This window comes from Corylus avellana, chromosome ca2, assembly GCF_901000735.1.
Source record: "Corylus avellana chromosome ca2, CavTom2PMs-1.0".
In the NCBI taxonomy this organism is placed as follows: domain Eukaryota; kingdom Viridiplantae; phylum Streptophyta; class Magnoliopsida; order Fagales; family Betulaceae; genus Corylus; species Corylus avellana.
The window spans coordinates 44,872,211-44,891,058 of record NC_081542.1 but is presented as its reverse complement, the minus strand read 5'-3'; the positions used below and the strand labels follow the sequence as shown (position 1 = coordinate 44,891,058).

The window sequence follows — 18,848 nt, the reverse complement described above, 5'->3', positions numbered from 1 at the left end:
GTCAAACTTCTATTACCATAATCCCCATGCAAAACATTACTTTATTAGTACGTGAAAAGACAGTTAGCCTTACAGGTGGCATGGACAGGTGTCACCCCCACAAGCTCCGGCCTCTCCCCCTGGTCCTGTTGCCGGAATTTTGGACTCGCTGTCGGGATCATTGAAACCGTTCTTTGCTTTTGCATGTTATGATTAACTTACATGAATCTATGATATTGTACTCACTTAGATTTTCTTTCACCTTTCTCTTCTAGGTGATTACAGCCCATTTGGGGAAAGGCAATAACAAAAGCTAATAACATATAGAGATCTTGTGTTCCCAATTATGTTCAAGTTTTTTTTTTTTTTTTTTTTTTTTTTTTGGAAAAAAAAAAAAAAACTATTCTGCTTTTAAGATTGTAGCTGAAGAACATTATTATTGTCGCTCATATAATCTAATGGTGTTTGTTTATGCAGTTGACTTAATTTCAATGCTAGCTGGACAGGGTTTTGTCGAATAATGTAACCAAATACGATTAAAGAAAACCAAAAGAGTATTGTACATATCAATAATGGAAACTTCTGGTTGAGTAAAAAAACAAAAAGACTTAAGTTTTGATTCCTGATAAAGTAAGCTTAACAGAACCGCACCAAATTAATTATTAAGAGAAGTTTACACTTATGAACAGCACTAAATTTCAAATCCCAGAAAATTTTAACAACCCTTCCAATCGGTTTCTGACATTACATCATGAAATCCTTACATCCAATCAGTTTCTGACATTACATGAATTCATTAACGCACAGGATATCTGGGATTTCAAATTTCAACATGTTGTTGCTGCAGTAGCTTTCCCTCTCATCCTCGGTGCTGCTGTTGATATATGTTGAATTTGAATTCAATGGCGTCGGGCTTGATGATGGCGTCGATAAAACCGACGCGAAGCTGAAATTCTGGTTGCTGTTGTTGGAGTAGAAAGCAGAGTTTTCAGGGGAAGGATCCATCATAGTTTGATGATCAGACCCATAATAACTATAACCTTGTAGTTCAGGAACATAGTGTTGTTCTTCAGTAAAATTCAAAGGCATCCCATTGCTTAATTGCCACTCCGCTGGTTGGGTAAAATCTGGTGCGAATTGCTCTACATTGGGCTCCACGATTTGTGCTTCACTAGGGAATGAAACACAAGGGGTAGTCAATGGAATTTCCTGAAGTTCATTATGCTGGAGAAGCTGTGGAATATTCTGGTTTTGTATTTGGGAATCGCAAAGCTGGTTTTGTTGAAGATTTTGCAGAAGCAAGTCTTGGTTTTCCCTTTGGGATGACATGAAAGATGTGGCTATCTTTAATAGCTCCGGATTTACTAAGCTTTGGACCCCAAGAAACCTTGACAAATTCATTTGAGATGAATTGTACAGAATTGAGGAGAGGTCTAGGAGATCGAGGCGTGGACTGTGTGTCACCGGATCAATTCCCATTCGGAGGAGCCTCTTTCGAATGTGTGTGTTCCAGTAGTTTTTGATTTCGTTGTCTGTCCTTCCAGGCAAGCGAGCAGCAATGGCAGACCACCTATGACAAAAATAAGCAAAGATAGAGTTTAAGGAATAAGGATGACCCAAAAATGGCAAAATCCTAAGCATTAGTACAATTGCAGAAACTATATTGAAAACTTACTTGTTGCCCAAAATACTATGTAGCTGGATAATTGTCTCCTCCTCTTCGAAAGAAAATCTGCCTCTCTTGATATCGGGTCTCAAATAGTTAGTCCATCGAAGGCGGCAGCTCTTTCCACACCTTTGAAGCCCTACACAATTCAAAATCATAAAATTAATCAGCATAAATATCAATAGCTGCAGCAAAGAAATTGAAGTTGAATATTATTATATATATATATATATATAAATATATATACCGGCATTCTTTGGCAGAGTCCTCCAATTCCCATACCCATGCTCCTGAATATAATCGACCAGTTTCTTGTCCTCCTCCGGCGTCCACGGCCCTTTCTTAAGCCCGTTTTTCTCGCAACATGGAGCTCTTCCCATGGTTTCCGACGAGTACTTGTCCTCTGCAACAAGGTTTTAATAGCCTTTTTTACGCTACTTTCTTTTTTTCTTTTTCCGATGGTTTAAAATGACAAAAGAGAACTAGAGAGGAGCAGAAAACGAATACAAAGGGATGTAGGTCCGTATGGGCTCGTACTTGTATAAATAGCAAAGGGGAGGACATCATGAGAGAAGTCAAACGGATTCGGTGCCGTCCTCTGTTTATCTCAATGGCAACGTGTCCACCCTCTTTGAAGAAAATTTGTCATCAAAATCCTTCATTATTTATTATTACACAAAAAAATAAAAATAAAAATCAATTATCATTTTCCTCCCTCTCTCTCTCTCTCTCTCTCTCTTATTAACTATCATTTTCCTGCGGGACTGTGACTCCTATCTTTCTGGATTCACAATAGCTGTCATCAACATACAAGTGCCACGTACCCCCCCCCTCTCTCTCTCTCTCTCTCTCTTAAGCTGACGCTTTCCAAGACCATGTTACAGGGATTCCACGGCGTTCCTTCTTCCATGCATGGCTTTATGCTAGCTACAAGCTAGCTAGCTCCTAGATTTTTTTTTTTTTTCTTTGAATTTTTGTTTTGTGAAAAGACGGGAGTGCCCATTATATTGGGGAGGGATTATGTTTGTTCAAGAAGGGCAGTTTTAGTATTTTCTTTATGATTAGTTGTACGGTCGTGCAGAAAATCTCATTAATGCGAGATGCAAATAATGGAGTTCAGCGTTTGCCGAAAAATATGAATATCTATAAGACATGCAAATGGCGACAAAGATGGGCTCTCCAATAAATTTCAAGATAAGGTTTTTGAATTTTTAGATGTTCTTACTATGTGGTGTTTTAGGCTTATTGCTATATATTTTTGTATACGCCATTCTACTTATCATAAAATTAAGCCCCGATGATGGATGTCCATTTGTTTTCGATCTGTAACTCAATTGGCGGGAGACGACGTCTCATTAAGTGAACGTCATTAATTCAAATTCCTATTTCTCATTTCTCGATTTTCTTGTGCAGACATATAAAAAAAATAAAAATAACAAGAGGCTCATTCATTAATTTGGTAAATTAGAACAGAGTTTTTAGGGTAACAGAGTTTTTGTCTATTGAGCTTATAGACAAAAAGCTCTACTATTTATTAGCTTTTTAGTAACTATACATGTTTGAACTCAAAAAGTGCTTTTTAGAAGAGGGAAATGACAAAAAATGGTTTGTATTTTCTTTTCTTTTTTTTTTTTTTGTTATTAACCTTTTGACATAAAAATTGTTAATATAACAAACAATGATATCAAGGAAAAAATATGTGATCTATTTTCTTGAGAGTGCGTTTGACACTGTAATTCTGCAGATCAAAAATACGATTTTAACCATAAAATATGTCAGAAAGTGCATTTTAAAACATTGCAATTTGAAAACGTAAAAAAATCTGTGTTTTCATATATATTGCTAGCAAGATTTTTAAGCATGTCTCATTATAGGTTGCGAAAAACGTGTTTCACAATCCTAAGGGATCTAGTTTTAAGTGAAAGTGAACCAAGCCAAACTCAATCTATTAGTCCTTCAATTCTGACATAATTTTGTGAACAAAAGTTCAAGCAGTTTATCAACAAGTAGCCGCGGGAAAGCATGTTGTTTTCTGTCTCTCTCTCACCTACATTTGGAAGTTGAAATTTGATTTGTTGTCAAGAAAAATGTCAATAATACCACTTGATTGACTTCTGAAAAGTTTTATTGATATGTGGGCTTGCCTTTGAATTTTGCCCCATCAAATAAGGTCTTCTCGTAATGGTTTTGGTAATGGAATGGAAAAAAGGAAGGGAAACGGTACTGTAGCAAATTTGATTGATATAAGAGAGAAAAAAAGTAAAAATGTTTTGTATTAAAAAATGAAAAAATTTGTTTGGTAGTAATTTTTTTATTTAAATAGTAATAAAAAATTATTGATATGATATAAAAAATAAAAATGTTGGTGTTGATTTTGATAAGAATTTTTTGAGTTTTTGAGTCTAGTTCAGTCCGGCCCTTTGCCAAACACAGCCATATACTATATCAAACAGACGTAAAAATCCATAATAAATTAATTTTACCCTCAACCACCTTTTACTATTCATCACCATATATACAGTTAAAATGTTAAATGCAACAAAAGAAAATTTCAACAGAAATTGGGAGGATCATATTCCCCTATTTCAAAGGGCTCATACCTTTGACATAACAATTCTAACCACTTGATCCTAATCTATGATATCTCCACATACATTATAACTTATGATAAGAAGAACGTGATATCATGTGGTCAGCAAGAGGATCTCATAATTAACTAGACCAATCTAGTGAAGGCCCGCAGTATACATTATTTCTGTGGGACAACGTTGGTCGTAAGACACACCATGTAAAATCTAGAATTTTTTTTTTTTTCCATAAAAATATTCTTTTTACTAGCTTGGGAAGAAAAATAAAATAGTTTACTTGTTTGATCCCAAATTACAAGACTACCCACAAAAGTAACATGAATTCTGTCAGAGGGGGCAGGGTGATGAAGTGGGGGAAAAGATTAAACAAATGGAAAAGTTTCCTACTTTTTAAGACTCTTGAACTTGGTCTCAACTCAGGCCAATGATAGCCATATTTTTATGGGCCCAAAACCTTGGCATTTCTTTTCAACAAAGCTATGGTGAACATTAAGATAGACTTAAAAATAATAATAGCAATGTGAAAGAGATTTAAGAGGTTGACAATGGGACAACCCCCTACATAAAAACAATTGAAAATTTCTATCACTAATACCAAATTATAAGAGACAAAAATACAAATAAAAAAACTCGGGGTATTACAACTTTTATTACAATTCTCTTATAATTCACATGACAATATACATCTTAGTGACAAACAAAATTTAAGGAAATTTTCAGAAAACTCTGTTTCAAAGTTTAAATACTTTCAATTAAAGTATCAAATTTTTAATTTCTTTAAATTACCTAATTCCGTTGTTATCAAAATACCCAATTTCTATATAATAATTAAAAAAGAAAAAAAGAAAAAGAAACAAATTGGTTGTAAGCCGTACTCATCGGCTCAAAGTGATCGATCTCTACACATGCAGCCAGGGCCGGCTAGATCACTAGGCGAGTGAGGCACTCGCCTAGGGTCTCCGGATTAATAAGGCCCCCAAAAAAAAAAAAAAATTATTTTAATTTAAGGCCCTTTTTTTTTTTTTTAATTAGGCCTAATTTTTTTTTTTTTCATCAAAATTTAAGGCCTCTAATCATGATAAGTAAGTAATTTAAAATAGACTTCAATTTAATAGGGCCCCAATATAATAAATCCATGGTAAAATAAGATCAATTAACTTAGAAAAGCAAATATCTTTATACTTGAAAAGAACCTATCTACTTATGCATCCGAAATTATTTGATATTGAAAGATCATTTTAACCATACCTAACAATCCACTTTCTTTCATTTATTTTTCTTTTTCTCTTTTATTCTCCACTGTCGACAACCTCCCCTCTTATCTTCTTTTTTCTCTTTCCTTAGTTTCACTCAAAATAGAACTTGAGAGAGAGAGAGAGAGGCTGGGCGAGAGAGAGAGAAACAGGTATATCAATGGGGTAAGGATTCATAAAAAATAAGAAATAAAAATAAAAAATTGATTTTTTTTTTTTTTTGGTAATGTTTATTTATGTACTTGATTTTTCTTGTGGGTTTTGTATGGGTTTTTGTCACTTTTTTTTTTGTAGGTTTTGTTTGAAATAGGTGTATCAAAGAGGTAAGGATTCATAAAATAAATAAATAATTGATTTTTTTTTTAATGTTTATTTCTATGCTTGATTTTTCTGGTGGGTTTTGTATTGGTTTTTGACAAATTTTTTGATGGGTTTTGCTTGAAATAGAGGTGCATCAAAGAATCAAGTGAGGAAGTTACTGCCACATTATGGATATATATATATTTTTTGATAATTTTGTATGGGTTCTTAATAATATTTATGGTGGGTTTTTTTTTTTTTTTTTTGGTTAATTTGCTTTTGTGTGCTTCAGTTTTGGAACATATGCTTATTGGAGATTTGGCGCGGTTTTTGAAGTAAATATAATAATAATATTAAAATAAATATTATTTAATTAATATATAACTATTAAAAAATAATAAAGCCTATTTAAAAGTTTCGCCTAAGGCCCCAAAAAACATTGAGCCGGCCCTGCATGCAGCTCATCCGCGTAATCAAGCTAGACCATTTCCATTAATCTACGTATTAACAGTAATTACATAAAACAAATATATCAAATATTTTGCATGCAGCATGACGATTTCCAATGTACGATCCTCTGTTTTTCTTGCGCGTAAATCGTTGGGTTAATTTAATTAATATGATTAATTTCATGGGACTTAATTAGACCACGTACATACGTGTCTCAATGCAAGGCTCTCTAGAGTGGGGACAACAATGAAACCCAATTATGTAATTCATTATTTTACACAAAAACAACACCACCTTTTACGTTCAATATTATTATATTCATCTACTAAGATTTCCTCCTGCTTCTTTAAAATAATTCTCGACCTAACCCCAACACTTTTCTAGATTGCTTGCATGCCCTTCTCTCCTATAGTTTTCTATCATCTTCATTGTCTTAATCAAACGTCACATTTTCGATTAACTCTTCCTACAAATAACTCATCCGTATTAGGGAATGAGAGCAGTACTATATCCACAAGTTAATTATTAATTGAGGTTAACTAATACCATATGATTAAGATTTCCAGGACCGTAATGACCATGGAACTAATCAAATTAATTACGTACGTAGTTCATTATGCAAATCCAGATTTATACTATAAACAGGAAGGCTTAGTTGGCTTACCTCTATTGCTTGCTTGTCCAAAATTAAAGTTTGGGTTACCCAAAATATATTACATACGATTGGATTAGCGTTGACCAGCCGAAACATATGAGAATTTGGTAGATTAACTAAAAAAATGTGGTGAGTTTCTGATGCGAGCTGTTCGATTGCTCCAACAAACTTTGAATAATACGTGGGTTTTTTGTTTTATTTGTGTCGAGGGGTATTTTTTTAACGGATTTTTCCACATAGTTTAGGGTTATTTTCAGATACAAGATCCAAAGCCTGTCTGTGCATGGGAAGGAGACATTAATTGGTGTTACAATAAGCAATCCCATGCATAATCAGACATCGAGAACTTTCCCAAAACAGGGTTTTCTTAATTACTTTATTGTTTAACGTAAGCACTTTGGGACACGTGTACGTGGGTGTGTAGGAAAATTAGTGGTTTTTTCTATGAACAATGCTCCAGATTCACGAGATCTCTGTACGTGTCTAAAGCAAAATATAGTTTAACACTAGAAAGTTCAATATGATCGCCACATGCTTGACTTGGCATGTACTCAACCAATCAGGTTCTTACACCTTGACAGCTCTTGCTAGCACTTGGGAGCCAGGGTTGGGCGAGCGGGATGCAGATTGCTTTTATATGAGTAAAAAATAAAAATATAAACAGAAAATATAATTTTATATAAATTAAAATGTCGTGTCACTCTAATTCAAAATAATGTCTCTTTCCTTTGGATTAATTATTAATTACTTTATATATATAAATTAAAGTACTAGTCCCTTCCTTTCCCAATTCGTGATAATGCTCTCTCACTTGGTCAACTCCTTTTCATTTTTTTTTTTTATTTAGTTTTCATTTTTCATGTGCTTAGCACACACATAAAATATTATTCTTTTTCATTTTTCATTTAGTGGCCCCCTCCCCTTTTCTTTTTATTTTTATTTTTTATTTTTTATTTTTTATTTTTTTAAATAAAGCACACTGAACTTTTTAGAAAATTTTCAGATATGTTGTCAAACTTTCACATTGATTTATTTTCTTAACATTTATTAAGGACCCACTGTAATAATGAGAAATATTTTTGCATATTTTAATATTTAGATGGTTTTTTTAAGTTAATGTGTTGATGAATATAGATATTCTATTTATGTTTTAACTTTATATACTTGTAGTTATATGTTGATGACTTATTGATTGACTAATTATTTATTCTGTTGCTTATATTATTTAATATTTTTGGCAATCAATTTTATTTTAATTTTGTCCGTCTTAAACCAAAGTCATGGCTTCGCCACTGCAATTGTTGGGCTAGAATAACCTCGAAGGCTAATAATAAGTAAGGGGATATCCACAGTAGGAAACACGATCCTCTCTATTTTAAGTAAAATAAACATAAATTAATGGTATATATTTTGTCACTTGGTGAGACATATGTTGTCACGTTATTTAAAAATTTTAAATGAAGGGGCATTACGTATCCCATTAGATGAAACAAAACAAAATTTTAACCATTAAATGGCTTCTCGCTTGAAATGGAGAGGATCATGTGGAAGAATCCAGAGTTAAATGGCCACAAAATGGCAAGCAAACGCAATATCCAAATGTTTCTATAATGCTATTTGAGATAAATCATGTGAACGTACAAGTGCACAAAGTTACATGACACCTACAGTTTTAAGTTCTTATCTTTTCTTCAGAAACAGTGAAAAAGATGAAAGTTCCACAAATTATATTCACATAACTTTGTACAAGTAAACATCATTCATGAATTTCTATGATGAAAAACTACAAATCCTATACGGTGAAGAGGCCATTTTGAAGGTTCAAGGATGAATGCTGAATACAGAGGTATAAGCAATTTTATTTGAGTAGCAATCTTTTTTCTTAGTGGACACAAACAAATTGAACAATGTAATAACTAATAAAGCCCAGAGTGTATAACAAGCATTTCGAAATAACCCAACCTACTGAGCTAGATATATTCTGTTTCCAAACAATGATTTTCTCATGTTCTATGGCTAAGTGGTCAAAGTGGGAAATTTCAAATTAAAGGGCATTGGATCAAGTCACCTCATAGGCGCCTTTCCTGAATTTACTTAGATGTAATTTCCTTAGATTGTTCTCCATGGGGCTATTTTATAGCTTCACTTGACATATTCCAGCTTTAGCATCCAACCCAATTCTATAGAATAGAACCTCGCTAATTTCATAGGAGTCAATTACTTAAAGTCACTGGACTGCGGCAATTAATTATGACCAACACCTTCCCTAATGTAACTTCGTCCCAAGCCTCCAAATTCTAAGAAATATCTTCATGGCTCCCCTTTCCAATTACTGGCAACAAGATTTTCTTATCATCATAAGGGCAAAACAGAAAGCTGAGACAAGATTTCAAAATAATGCGAAAATGATGTCATCATGGTAGTACTCAGTAGCACACATTAATAAAAAAAAAAAGTACTCAGTAGCACAGTTTCCTCCAGATAGTTTCTGTATGTGATTTCCATAGCAACAGCCTCACTAACTGACTGTTGATCAACTGAAAATTCATAGGAATATATTCAACTTGACTTTCCATTAAGACTAAGTTCAGCGTATAAACAATTTTAAACAAGATTTAGGTTTTGGTTCTAAATTAGCTGGTCACAAATAGCCTCATAAACAGGTCAAAATGTATCGTGTTACATAATTTTGTCTTCTTTTAATAGCTAGCTGCTAACAGTGAACACGAAGTTCGCATTTCATTTAAATTGAACTGAATATCATTTCAAGAATTGTAGAATCAATTGCTTAAGAAACAAAAGAAAAGGAAAATGGAAAAAAGATTACCAAGATCAGTTAGGATTCGCCATCAAACAGCTGATGATCTGGAAGAGATCATCTCCAGAATCTGATCATGTAAGCTGCCATTAGTCACAAGAACTCCACCTGAAGGGAATATAATTCTCCGTCCATCTATATCTGCAGCAAGATCAACTTGACTACCTTTCCAGTCAGTCACCTAATTTTTGTTCCAGATTTATCTATTAGTCATCAATACAAGTGCAACAGTTGTTATATATGCAAATAACGGCCTATCATAAAGCTATGCGAAGACATGGAGAGCACACAAACAAACCAAGGCTGATAACAATCCAGAAAGCCAAGAAAGAAAAACAAGAAAAGATACCTGAAGATGTTCCCCTATAAAACACTGACCTGAACATGACACATTTTATGTTTTAAGTAGGAAGAGAAGAGGTTGAACTTTTAACTTTTTTTTTCTCCATATATCATGCGCCATGACACATTTAGCAAAAATGTGAAAGCTGAAATTTTTAACATCGACCAAAGATACTACTTAGATAGGTTTTATAATGGCACAGATTATCATCAAGCAACGTGCTATAAACACTGAATACATATTGGGAAATTGTTAAAAAGCGGGTATTCTTCTTTAGCCTTATGCATAATGGGTCTTCTTCACTTTATTTTCTTGTAAGGCGCCAAAATCCATCTCGGTTAGAGATTCCTATTTTTTATTTTTTATTTTTATTATTTTTTATTTTTCATGAATTCAGTAAACACTCATGTACACAAGTTCCTCTGAACTATTTATATAATTTCTAAACAAACTTATTTAGTGTGAAAATGATATAAATGTAAGAATCACAATAGTCGCTTCAAAGCGAATTCTCCCTACATACATCTATTCAATTTAATTGATCAATAACGTTCACAATACCCATATTTTCAAAAATAGAATTAAAAATGAAAAATAACTGAAACTTATGGAACATCACAAAGAGAAGAAACGAGTACTGCATGCATGCGTGTGAGAGAGAGAGAGAGAGAGAGAGAGAGAGGAATATTTCATACCTTCCCCCCTGATTCGTGCACACATATCATGCCAACAGCATGATCCCAAGCCTAAAATATGCATTGCAAATAAGATCAAGAACTAAGTCATGCAACCACAAGTTTTGTGTATTTGCTATCTAAAAAACCAACGCATTACCTTGACAGTCCTTTGAGCTTTTGCTAGAAGAATGAAAGCAGAAGCTCTTCCTGAAGCCACCATTAAGTACTTGCATAAGCTGCATACCCCAAGAAGAATGTGTAACGAAGTTAAGAAGAAAATTATAAACCCAAGAAAAGATGATACTTCAAATCCGCAAAGTTATGTAGTAAACACGGAAAAGAATAAGAAATTATGCAGCACAAATTTTACAGGGCCATCCAAGTGAGAGAATCAAAACGATAGGTCTTATGAAACTGAATATTTGTAAATCAACTGAAAAGAAGTGTATTCAAGGTGTCCCCTCAGTGCCTGCTTTCTGCCAAGGAAGGAGCTGATTATTGGGTAGATGTAGACACCTCAACTTAAAGTTTAAAAGCCAAAAGTAGAAACTGCACTGTTTTGAGGCCTATGCTTTACCTGCCTAGAGAATGGGATTACAAGTACATCCAGAAAACAGGGTACATAAAATCCTCAGCAATGTTCAAACTTTATATTCAAATTGTACAATGGTAACTAGACTCTGTAAACAAAACCCTGGTTATGTGTTTTTTTGATAAGTTAAAGAGTGAAACAAAACCCGGGTTATGTAAATAGAAGAAAAACATGCTCCCACAATTTAACTGCAATATGCTAATACAGGTATGCGTTAGTAGAGTAGATGATTTCTTTTAAGATTTATACAATTAATTGATAGGAAGAAGTCCGACAGCCAGTTAACACCTCACAACATATTAGCAATTTCAAACAGAAGCAGGTAAGTAGGAAGATGTAGATTTAGTACTCATGGTATAAGATTAAACCTTCCGCAACATGTTGGCGAAAGAAGAACTTGATTATCCTCAATACTGTCAGCATTAGTTGTGGCACTGACTGTTGCTGACAGTGGCAACGATTCCCATGTTTGACTATCTGGCACACAAAAGTGTGCCACATGTACTAAGCGACATCCATCTACGAAGCATCTTGTCCAACAATCCAGCGTATATGATAACCTCTTTGTCCATGTTCCACAGCCAATATGAGCAACCATTATGATGCCTGATCTAGACAAGTTTTCTTTTTTCGGGACCTCACTGATGAATTCATTGGAAAAATCATTACGCCAGTTAGGGCAGCCCATAATTCCTAACACAAGTTCTCCTTCAACTACAAGAGCCAAACCTACCTAAAAATTTAGGGAGCTCCCTTAGCCAAATCAAGATATAAAGAGTGATACAGTAAACAAGATACAACTTCCATAAATTGAGAAATTATACTTGGAACAAATTTTGGATCTACAGAAGAAAAAAAGAATGGTACAATTGTGAAGATGGGACAAATATACCAACCTCTTATTCGTGTTATAATCCAGAGGCAAATCAAGCAGTAACGCTGCTAAAACTAACTTAATTGAGAAGATATTACACAAACTTCAGAGCAACCTTTCAAATTAAAAAGACCTACCACATATAAGGCTTCACTTCCTTTTAGAAATCCTTTTGTGCCATCTATTGGATCCAGCACCTGCATTGAGTTCATTGCCTCAATAAAAGTGAAGAAAGTAAACATACCACAAAGCATAGTGCAAAATCACAAACTATGGAAGTAAAGCTTATGATATCAGATAAAAACATAAGGCCATTTAAGGGACTAAAATGAGAACTCCTCTTTTATAAACTGAGGAAAGTCTACCCCCTTAATCGAACATGCAGTTTGCAAACCATGGTGTCCATCCAGATATACACGAATTAACACAAGCACACAATACAATGACCATTCCAAACAGTAAAAAAGCTCTGTTACACCAACCCAATACGTGGCTGGCTTCGTTCCAAAAAGAAAAGCTTCCTTCGCTCCTCTGTCAATTGCTTTAAGTACATCATCACGTGCCCATGGTTTATCTTCAACACCTGCTTTATCATTTACTGCACTTACCACGGAATCTTCTAGATTATTTGAACGTAGAAAAGAAGAATCTTCTTCAGCCACCAAAGGAATAGAAGGGAACAGCTTACCCAACTCTGTCATCATAACCACAACAGGCGAATGAGCAAAGCTTGAATTCCAGAAAAAGAATTTTAAGATATCAATTACAACAAAATCTCTTGGATTTAGAGATTGATGAATAGCCAATAATATTTTTTTTTTTTCATTACACTTTGTTTGATGACATTACACAATTGTACAACGTATGGTTTTGTCATACCACAGTGTTAAGTCATACAAAGTCCTACAGCATGATGAAGAGAAATGATGCCTACCGTAAGAGATCAGCTCCTGGTTCTCACATGCCAAATGTATATCAAAAGAGTGCCCTTATGAGTATAAGTCAACATGGGTTTTGATGGTAGACTAGTGGCAAGATCAATGATCATAGCGAAGTAATAGCACCACAGTTGAATAGTAAAATGCAGGCTCAATAAGCTGTCATAGAGGGATTTCTGGGACTGATATTAATCCCCACACATAATTAGTTTTCCCTAAGAAATCTTATCTGTAGCAAACTTTCCCATAAGAGAAATTCTAGGAATACTAATTGTTTTACTAACAGAGACTTACTAAACTGATATGTAGCTCATTAATCGGAAAAAAATAAAACAATTAATTAAGAAAAATGTAATGAGTACCAAGCCACACTTTAGTTTATTAAGTTTCTTATAGTAAAAAAGTTAGTACCCCTTGTATTGCTCTTCGCAGAAGTGTAGTAGCATTGTGCAAGACACAAATTTCAAATTGCAACTCTAAACTATGGCGATTAATTATTATGTTCCAATTTCTGAATTCCCACAACCAAATACATGTGAAAAGCTAGTTAGCTGCAGAAATTTATTTCATTAATAAACAATCAAAAAGGTCATAAGCTATGTGCATTTTACAGATAATTACCCAAACTGACCAGAGCCTGCACACCGAAATCTGCAACCGTTACCGGAGTCTGGTCATTCTTCTCAACAATCCGATCATCAGTAGAGAACAAAGATGATTTCACCTGCAAATCATAAATAATAAAATTAATGACAGCGAACTAAAGAAGAAGAAATATAATACATTAAATCTTAAGTCTTAACCACAAGATGCTGTTTAGTTGCCAAGAAAATCTTAGAACGAAGAGAAAAAGAAAGCCAATTCTCATGTCTCATGCCGTTCTTGGTTCAAAAAGCAGAGAAAATCTAAGATTAAAAGGAAAAAATCAGCCACATGAATTAGATTAGTAAGAACTTTCCAATTCTTTGATACAAAAAAACTAAGCATCATATGAACAGCATTTTCCCAAAGCATTTCTTATATCGAAAAACGAAACTTGCGTTATAGAAAAACAAGAAAAGTGCTTCGGAGACGTTATAGCCTATATAGGCAGAAATTAGCGATTCAAAAATCGCAACTGATATTTTCCTTTCTCGCATTTTCTCAGCCACCAAACAGGCAATTGAGGAAGAGTGAACGAGATAAGGAAATTACGTCCACACAAAGATGACAAGCTCTCTCCACCACGTCCACCGCAGCTTCGAGCTCTCTGCAGTACTTCGCTTTCTGAATCGAAAAAGGCAGACTCGCCCTGAAATTCAACAAAATATTTAAATATTTAAATTTAATTCCTTCAATTCAAAAAAAGAAAAAAAGAAACGAATATAATAATAAAACTTAGCGTTGTAAAGAAAAACCTTGTGCAGAGACCTTACGATGCAGAGTCGTCTGCAAGTGTGTAGAGGGATAGTGGATCTGGAACGATGAGTGTGGGCGAATCCGATGGCGGGGAATGGAGAAGCGGAGTGGAGGAGATCCATAGGGCGGGTTTTGAACGGTGGAGATTGTCGCAGCTGCGATGGGTCAGTAAGACTGGGAAAGTGTGATTGGTTAGTCGCGAGGGAGGGGATTCCAACGGTCTTATTTTGGGCACCGGTTAGTAGGGTTCTACAAACCAGGCGGATATAACCGCCCTGCAACCGCTAAGGGCTTATAACTGCTAATTGCTTAATTATTTTAGTAGATGGTTATAAAAAATCACTGTCTATAGTGGGAAGGTTAGTAATTTTAGAAGTAAAAAAAAGCGGTTTATAATCGCTAACCGTCTACCCTTATATATAATAACTAGTAGAGATGGCAGGTGCAATGCACGTGCTTGGTTCTCTGTGTTATGAATTCAGTGCTATTTAATATTAAAAATTCAAATTCAAAACCATGTATAAAAAATGTTTATATCAGTTAATATCTAGATTCATGCGCAAGTACATACATAATTTTTTTTTTTTCACAACTAAATGGATAACATAACATTAAAGAAGTATTACAAAAGTGAGTAAATATAAGATTCAAGAAAAGATAGAAGTTAATTCAAATGGCACACACGTATTGTACCACAAAAGAGAGCATATGTTATTATTTTTTACTTACTAATATTGGAAGACAAATTACATCACATAAAAGAGTAAAAATGTATTTGCTTGTCTTCCTTTGTGCCATTGGTTGATACCAACAATAGTTTCAAAAAACATCACTTTGATCCAAAATTCTTAACAAGATTATTAACCTGGCCGTGTACATACCTTTAGAGGATTTGCAACAAAAATGTGAGAAAGGAGATGTTTACAATATTGAGATATGCGAACGTAGTCTTGAATCTTGTATTGCACAGCCATTATTCGCTGCATAAGAAATGATAAAGCTATTAAATTGTTAAAATAAGAAACCTAATAATTTCAAGGATGGCCAAAATGGAGGTAAATCACATTGATGGTTTTCCTGAATTTTTTTCGGATCCTATGGATCTTCAAATGGGTGTGCTCCCACCAGCATAACATAAAGAGTCACTCCACATGACCACACATCCACCAACTGAACAAACACAAAGCAAACTTAAATGGTAATCTGCAAAGCAAATGACATTCATATTGCACAAAAAAGAAACAAGTGGAACAAGAGGGTGGAACATAGTTTGATATTTTTCTTATTCTTCCCAAGCCGGAAAAGTGTTCAATTGCTTGTTTTCTAAAGTGTCTCGTACACGAATGGGCTTTGTAGTCACTGAAGCAAATATTCTACTACAAAAGGATAGTTTTTATTCATAATATAATGATTAATTTGGGTATTTTCCTTTAAAAAAATTAAAATATGTTTTTGCTATATCGACTTCATGGGCAGAATATAACAAAGGATCACATATGACACCAATAAAACAAATACTACAAGTACAAGACAATAACACGGAGGGGGGATGGGATTCTTTTAGATTTCAACTCATTTAGTGAAAGGTTAAATCCCAGTACTTGAAACACCACTTAAGTTAAAACATAAAAATCTTTGAAGATTAATTTAAAAAATTTTCAACTCATCACAACCAATTGACATACAGTCTTAGGTGTCTTTAAGGATAATTACAAAACACAAATGGTCTAGTTACAAAGTAAATCCAAATCGGACATAGTACTGCAGAGAAATGAATCATGTAAAGAAAGTAATACACACTGCAAAGGTTTAACAACATAACTAATCTAAATTACCTTCCCATCATACTCTCTTCGAGAAAGAACCTTGGGTGCAATATATGCTAGAGTTCCAACAGTTGATTTGGGTCTTGAAATTAGCAGAGAGGACTACACAAATAAAGCTAATCAGAGGATAAAAATTCAGATATACATCGGAGAAAAATTTCCCACACTAAGCTTAATCTGTCATTAAACCTTTGAATAACCAAAATCACATATTTTGAGACGTGGAGCGGGGCTTCCATCCAACAATGTATTCTCTTGCTTCAAATCTCTATGGCATATTTGCTTCAGACAAGGAATTAAGGGGAAAAGTCAAACTCATGTAGAGAAAGAAGGCAAACTACATATCAGGACATCTATATACATAATATATTCTTAGAATTGGAAAAAAAAAAAAAAAAAAAAAAAGATCTTTTGATATATTTTATCATAGAATGACAGTAACACACTCCCGAGATAAGCTGCTGGAAAAAATATATGGCCTGAAAAGCAGCAAAGAAAAATACATGAACAAAATTTATAATATTTTATACTATGTTTGGCTGCTTAGAATTGCAAAGGGAAAAAAGCATATGTAATTCAAATCTTTGTATTCATTTTTCTCCTATATTGCTAAATTTGTTTTCATAAGTAAAATCATCCTTTTAAATCACACATACTGTGAGATCCAAAAAAAAAAAAAAAACACTCTTCAGGTCTTTTCCAAAATATTCTTAGCAAACAGAAATGAAAGTATAAATTCCATGATTAAGGAACCAGAAATTTGTGAAAGTGGAGTTCACTATAAGTCAAGAACAACAAACAAACCTCATCTTCACTAAACCTTCCGGTAGCACAAATTCTCTCAAATAGCTCTCCACCCGCTGCGTACTCCATGACAATTGGGATTAAATATAAAAGAAACAAAGGTTGAGATTTAACCTAGAACATTTCCAACCAAACTGTATCTGTTTTAGGCATTGTAGTTAAAACAGTTTTGGTTTGCAAACAATTTTCTAACATTATTATTCAGTGAGATAAGGTTAGATGCTTACCTAAGAAAACAACGATGACCAGCGGCACAACAACAAGGAGAAGCCCACAAAAAGAGAACCCAACTTGTCTCGTTTCTCTTAAGACCGAATGCACAATATTTTTGGGAGCAAAATCTAGCCAGTTGGGTGATGGGTTAGGTATCCTGCATTTGGATTTTTGGTCAGATTTTTTTATTACTCTTGTACTCTTTCTCTATAGCAAAAAAAGAGATTGACAAGAAATCAAAAAAAAAAAAAAAAAAAAAAATGCTCCACCTTTTCTCCTCCATTTCTTCTCTGAATCCAAATCGGTTTAGGTAGATTTTTTTTTTTAAAAAAAAAAAATTTATTATTATTATTTTTTAACTCATTTCTCCACTATTCCTTCTCTGAATACAAAATCAGTTTAGGTAGATTTTGTTTTTGACTTCTGTACACTTCTTTGTAGCAACTGGAAAAAAAAAAAAAAAAAAAAATTGATTTTCCTTCTTGCCCATTTCTTCTTAATCTCTCCCATTCCTTTTGAAGCTTCCTTCATAAAAATACCAAAAAATCTCTATCAAAAAGTTTGACTCTTTACATACTCAGAGGGTGAAATGGTAATTTAAATATAAAAGACAAAATATCCAGACAACTTTTTAAATTCATTAGATTCAGGAAGGGCAATTTAATAGTTTCGTAATTTAAAGAAATGTCAAAAGACAAAAATAACCTTATCTAACTAAATCATGATGAAAAAAGAGTAAGGGCAAAATAATAAATTTAGGCTCCGTTTACTTCGACGTAAAATGATTTCCAAAAAATGATTTCCGTATTTTACGGTGTTTACCTCGACGTAACATAGTGGTCAACGGAAAATATTTTCCTTTTGACCGAAAATTCTTCTTTAATTTTAGGAAAATGGTTTACGGTTTTCAAAACCGTAAACCATTTTCCGACTATGAGCATCTCATTTTTAAATTGATGGATCTTGTCAAGACCCTCATAAAACCTCGTTGGGACTTGTCCGGGTCCCACCCGGGACTTGACCGGGACCTGATCGGAACTTGATCGGGACTCGCCCGGGACTTGCTTGGGAACCCGAAGGGACCTACCCGGGACCTGACCAGGACATGACCCGGGACCTGCCCGGGACTTGCCGGGGACCCCGGAGGGACCTACCCGGGACCCGCCCGGGACCTAACCGGGACTTGCCCGAGACATGACCGGGACCTGCCCGGGACCCGCCCGAGACTTGACCGGGACCCGCCCGGGACGTAACCTGGACCCGCTCGGAACTTGCCCGGGACCCGCTCGAGACTTGCCCGGGACTTGCCTGGGACCTGACCGAGACCCTCCCAGGACTTGACCGAGATTCGCTCGGGACCTGACCGGGACTTGACCGAGACTTGACCGAGACCCGCCCGGGACCTAACCGGGACCCGCCCTAGACCTGACCCGGACCCTCCCAGGACTTGACTAGGACCCGCCCGGGACTTGAT

The 18,848-nt window shown here is 34.7% G+C and overlaps 3 protein-coding genes across 3 annotated transcripts; all 3 read right to left on the bottom strand.

The window, feature by feature from the left end:
* Nucleotides 1-630: 630 nt before the first annotated feature.
* Nucleotides 631-2,142, bottom strand: LOC132170888 (transcription factor MYB102). The gene is made up of 3 exons (XM_059582028.1): nucleotides 1,893-2,142; nucleotides 1,655-1,784; nucleotides 631-1,549 (listed from the first exon to the last, which is right to left on the bottom strand). The coding sequence occupies exons 1-3, from the start codon at nucleotides 2,023-2,025 to the stop codon at nucleotides 763-765; spliced, it is 1,050 nt and encodes a 349-aa protein (XP_059438011.1). The 5' UTR covers nucleotides 2,026-2,142; the 3' UTR covers nucleotides 631-762.
* A 6,521-nt stretch (nucleotides 2,143-8,663) lies between these two features.
* Nucleotides 8,664-15,499, bottom strand: LOC132171536 (putative PAP-specific phosphatase, mitochondrial). The gene is made up of 11 exons (XM_059582876.1): nucleotides 15,413-15,499; nucleotides 14,544-14,705; nucleotides 14,328-14,424; nucleotides 13,755-13,857; nucleotides 12,678-12,889; nucleotides 12,333-12,392; nucleotides 11,690-12,054; nucleotides 10,887-10,965; nucleotides 10,748-10,798; nucleotides 9,719-9,890; nucleotides 8,664-9,223 (listed from the first exon to the last, which is right to left on the bottom strand). The coding sequence occupies exons 2-10, from the start codon at nucleotides 14,651-14,653 to the stop codon at nucleotides 9,741-9,743; spliced, it is 1,227 nt and encodes a 408-aa protein (XP_059438859.1). The 5' UTR covers nucleotides 14,654-14,705; nucleotides 15,413-15,499; the 3' UTR covers nucleotides 8,664-9,223; nucleotides 9,719-9,740.
* LOC132171537 (serine/threonine-protein kinase SRK2A-like) lies at nucleotides 15,422-17,230 on the bottom strand. Its single transcript, XM_059582877.1, has 5 exons — nucleotides 17,162-17,230; nucleotides 16,547-16,639; nucleotides 16,367-16,459; nucleotides 15,596-15,701; nucleotides 15,422-15,511 (listed from the first exon to the last, which is right to left on the bottom strand). Exons 1-4 carry the CDS (start codon nucleotides 17,228-17,230, stop codon nucleotides 15,627-15,629), a joined length of 330 nt encoding a protein of 109 aa, XP_059438860.1. The 3' UTR covers nucleotides 15,422-15,511; nucleotides 15,596-15,626.
* Between the last annotated feature and the right edge of the window lie 1,618 nt (nucleotides 17,231-18,848).

What these genes read in the sequence shown, in the direction of transcription:
- LOC132171537 (XM_059582877.1), bottom strand. Translation starts at nt 17,230, where the DNA reads ATGGAGTACGCAGCGGGTGGAGAGCTATTTGAGAGAATTTGTGCTACC. An exon ending in GAAGGTTTAGTGAAGATGAG is followed by an intron (nt 16,640 to 17,161) that starts GTTTGTTTGTTG and finishes CCTTGTCTGAAG; the next exon opens with CAAATATGCCATAGAGATTT. An exon ending in GTGATTTTGGTTATTCAAAG is followed by an intron (nt 16,460 to 16,546) that starts GTTTAATGACAG and finishes TTATTTGTGTAG; the next exon opens with TCCTCTCTGCTAATTTCAAG.
- LOC132171536 (XM_059582876.1), bottom strand. Translation starts at nt 14,653, where the DNA reads ATGGATCTCCTCCACTCCGCTTCTCCATTCCCCGCCATCGGATTCGCC. An exon ending in GCAGGCTCTGGTCAGTTTGG is followed by an intron (nt 12,890 to 13,754) that starts GTAATTATCTGT and finishes TTATGATGACAG; the next exon opens with AGTTGGGTAAGCTGTTCCCT. An exon ending in TGCACGAATCAGGGGGGAAG is followed by an intron (nt 9,891 to 10,747) that starts GTATGAAATATT and finishes AACAAAAATTAG; the next exon opens with GTGACTGACTGGAAAGGTAG.
- LOC132170888 (XM_059582028.1), bottom strand. Translation starts at nt 2,025, where the DNA reads ATGGGAAGAGCTCCATGTTGCGAGAAAAACGGGCTTAAGAAAGGGCCG. An exon ending in GACTCTGCCAAAGAATGCCG is followed by an intron (nt 1,785 to 1,892) that starts GTATATATATTT and finishes TGAATTGTGTAG; the next exon opens with GGCTTCAAAGGTGTGGAAAG. An exon ending in CATAGTATTTTGGGCAACAA is followed by an intron (nt 1,550 to 1,654) that starts GTAAGTTTTCAA and finishes TTTTTGTCATAG; the next exon opens with GTGGTCTGCCATTGCTGCTC.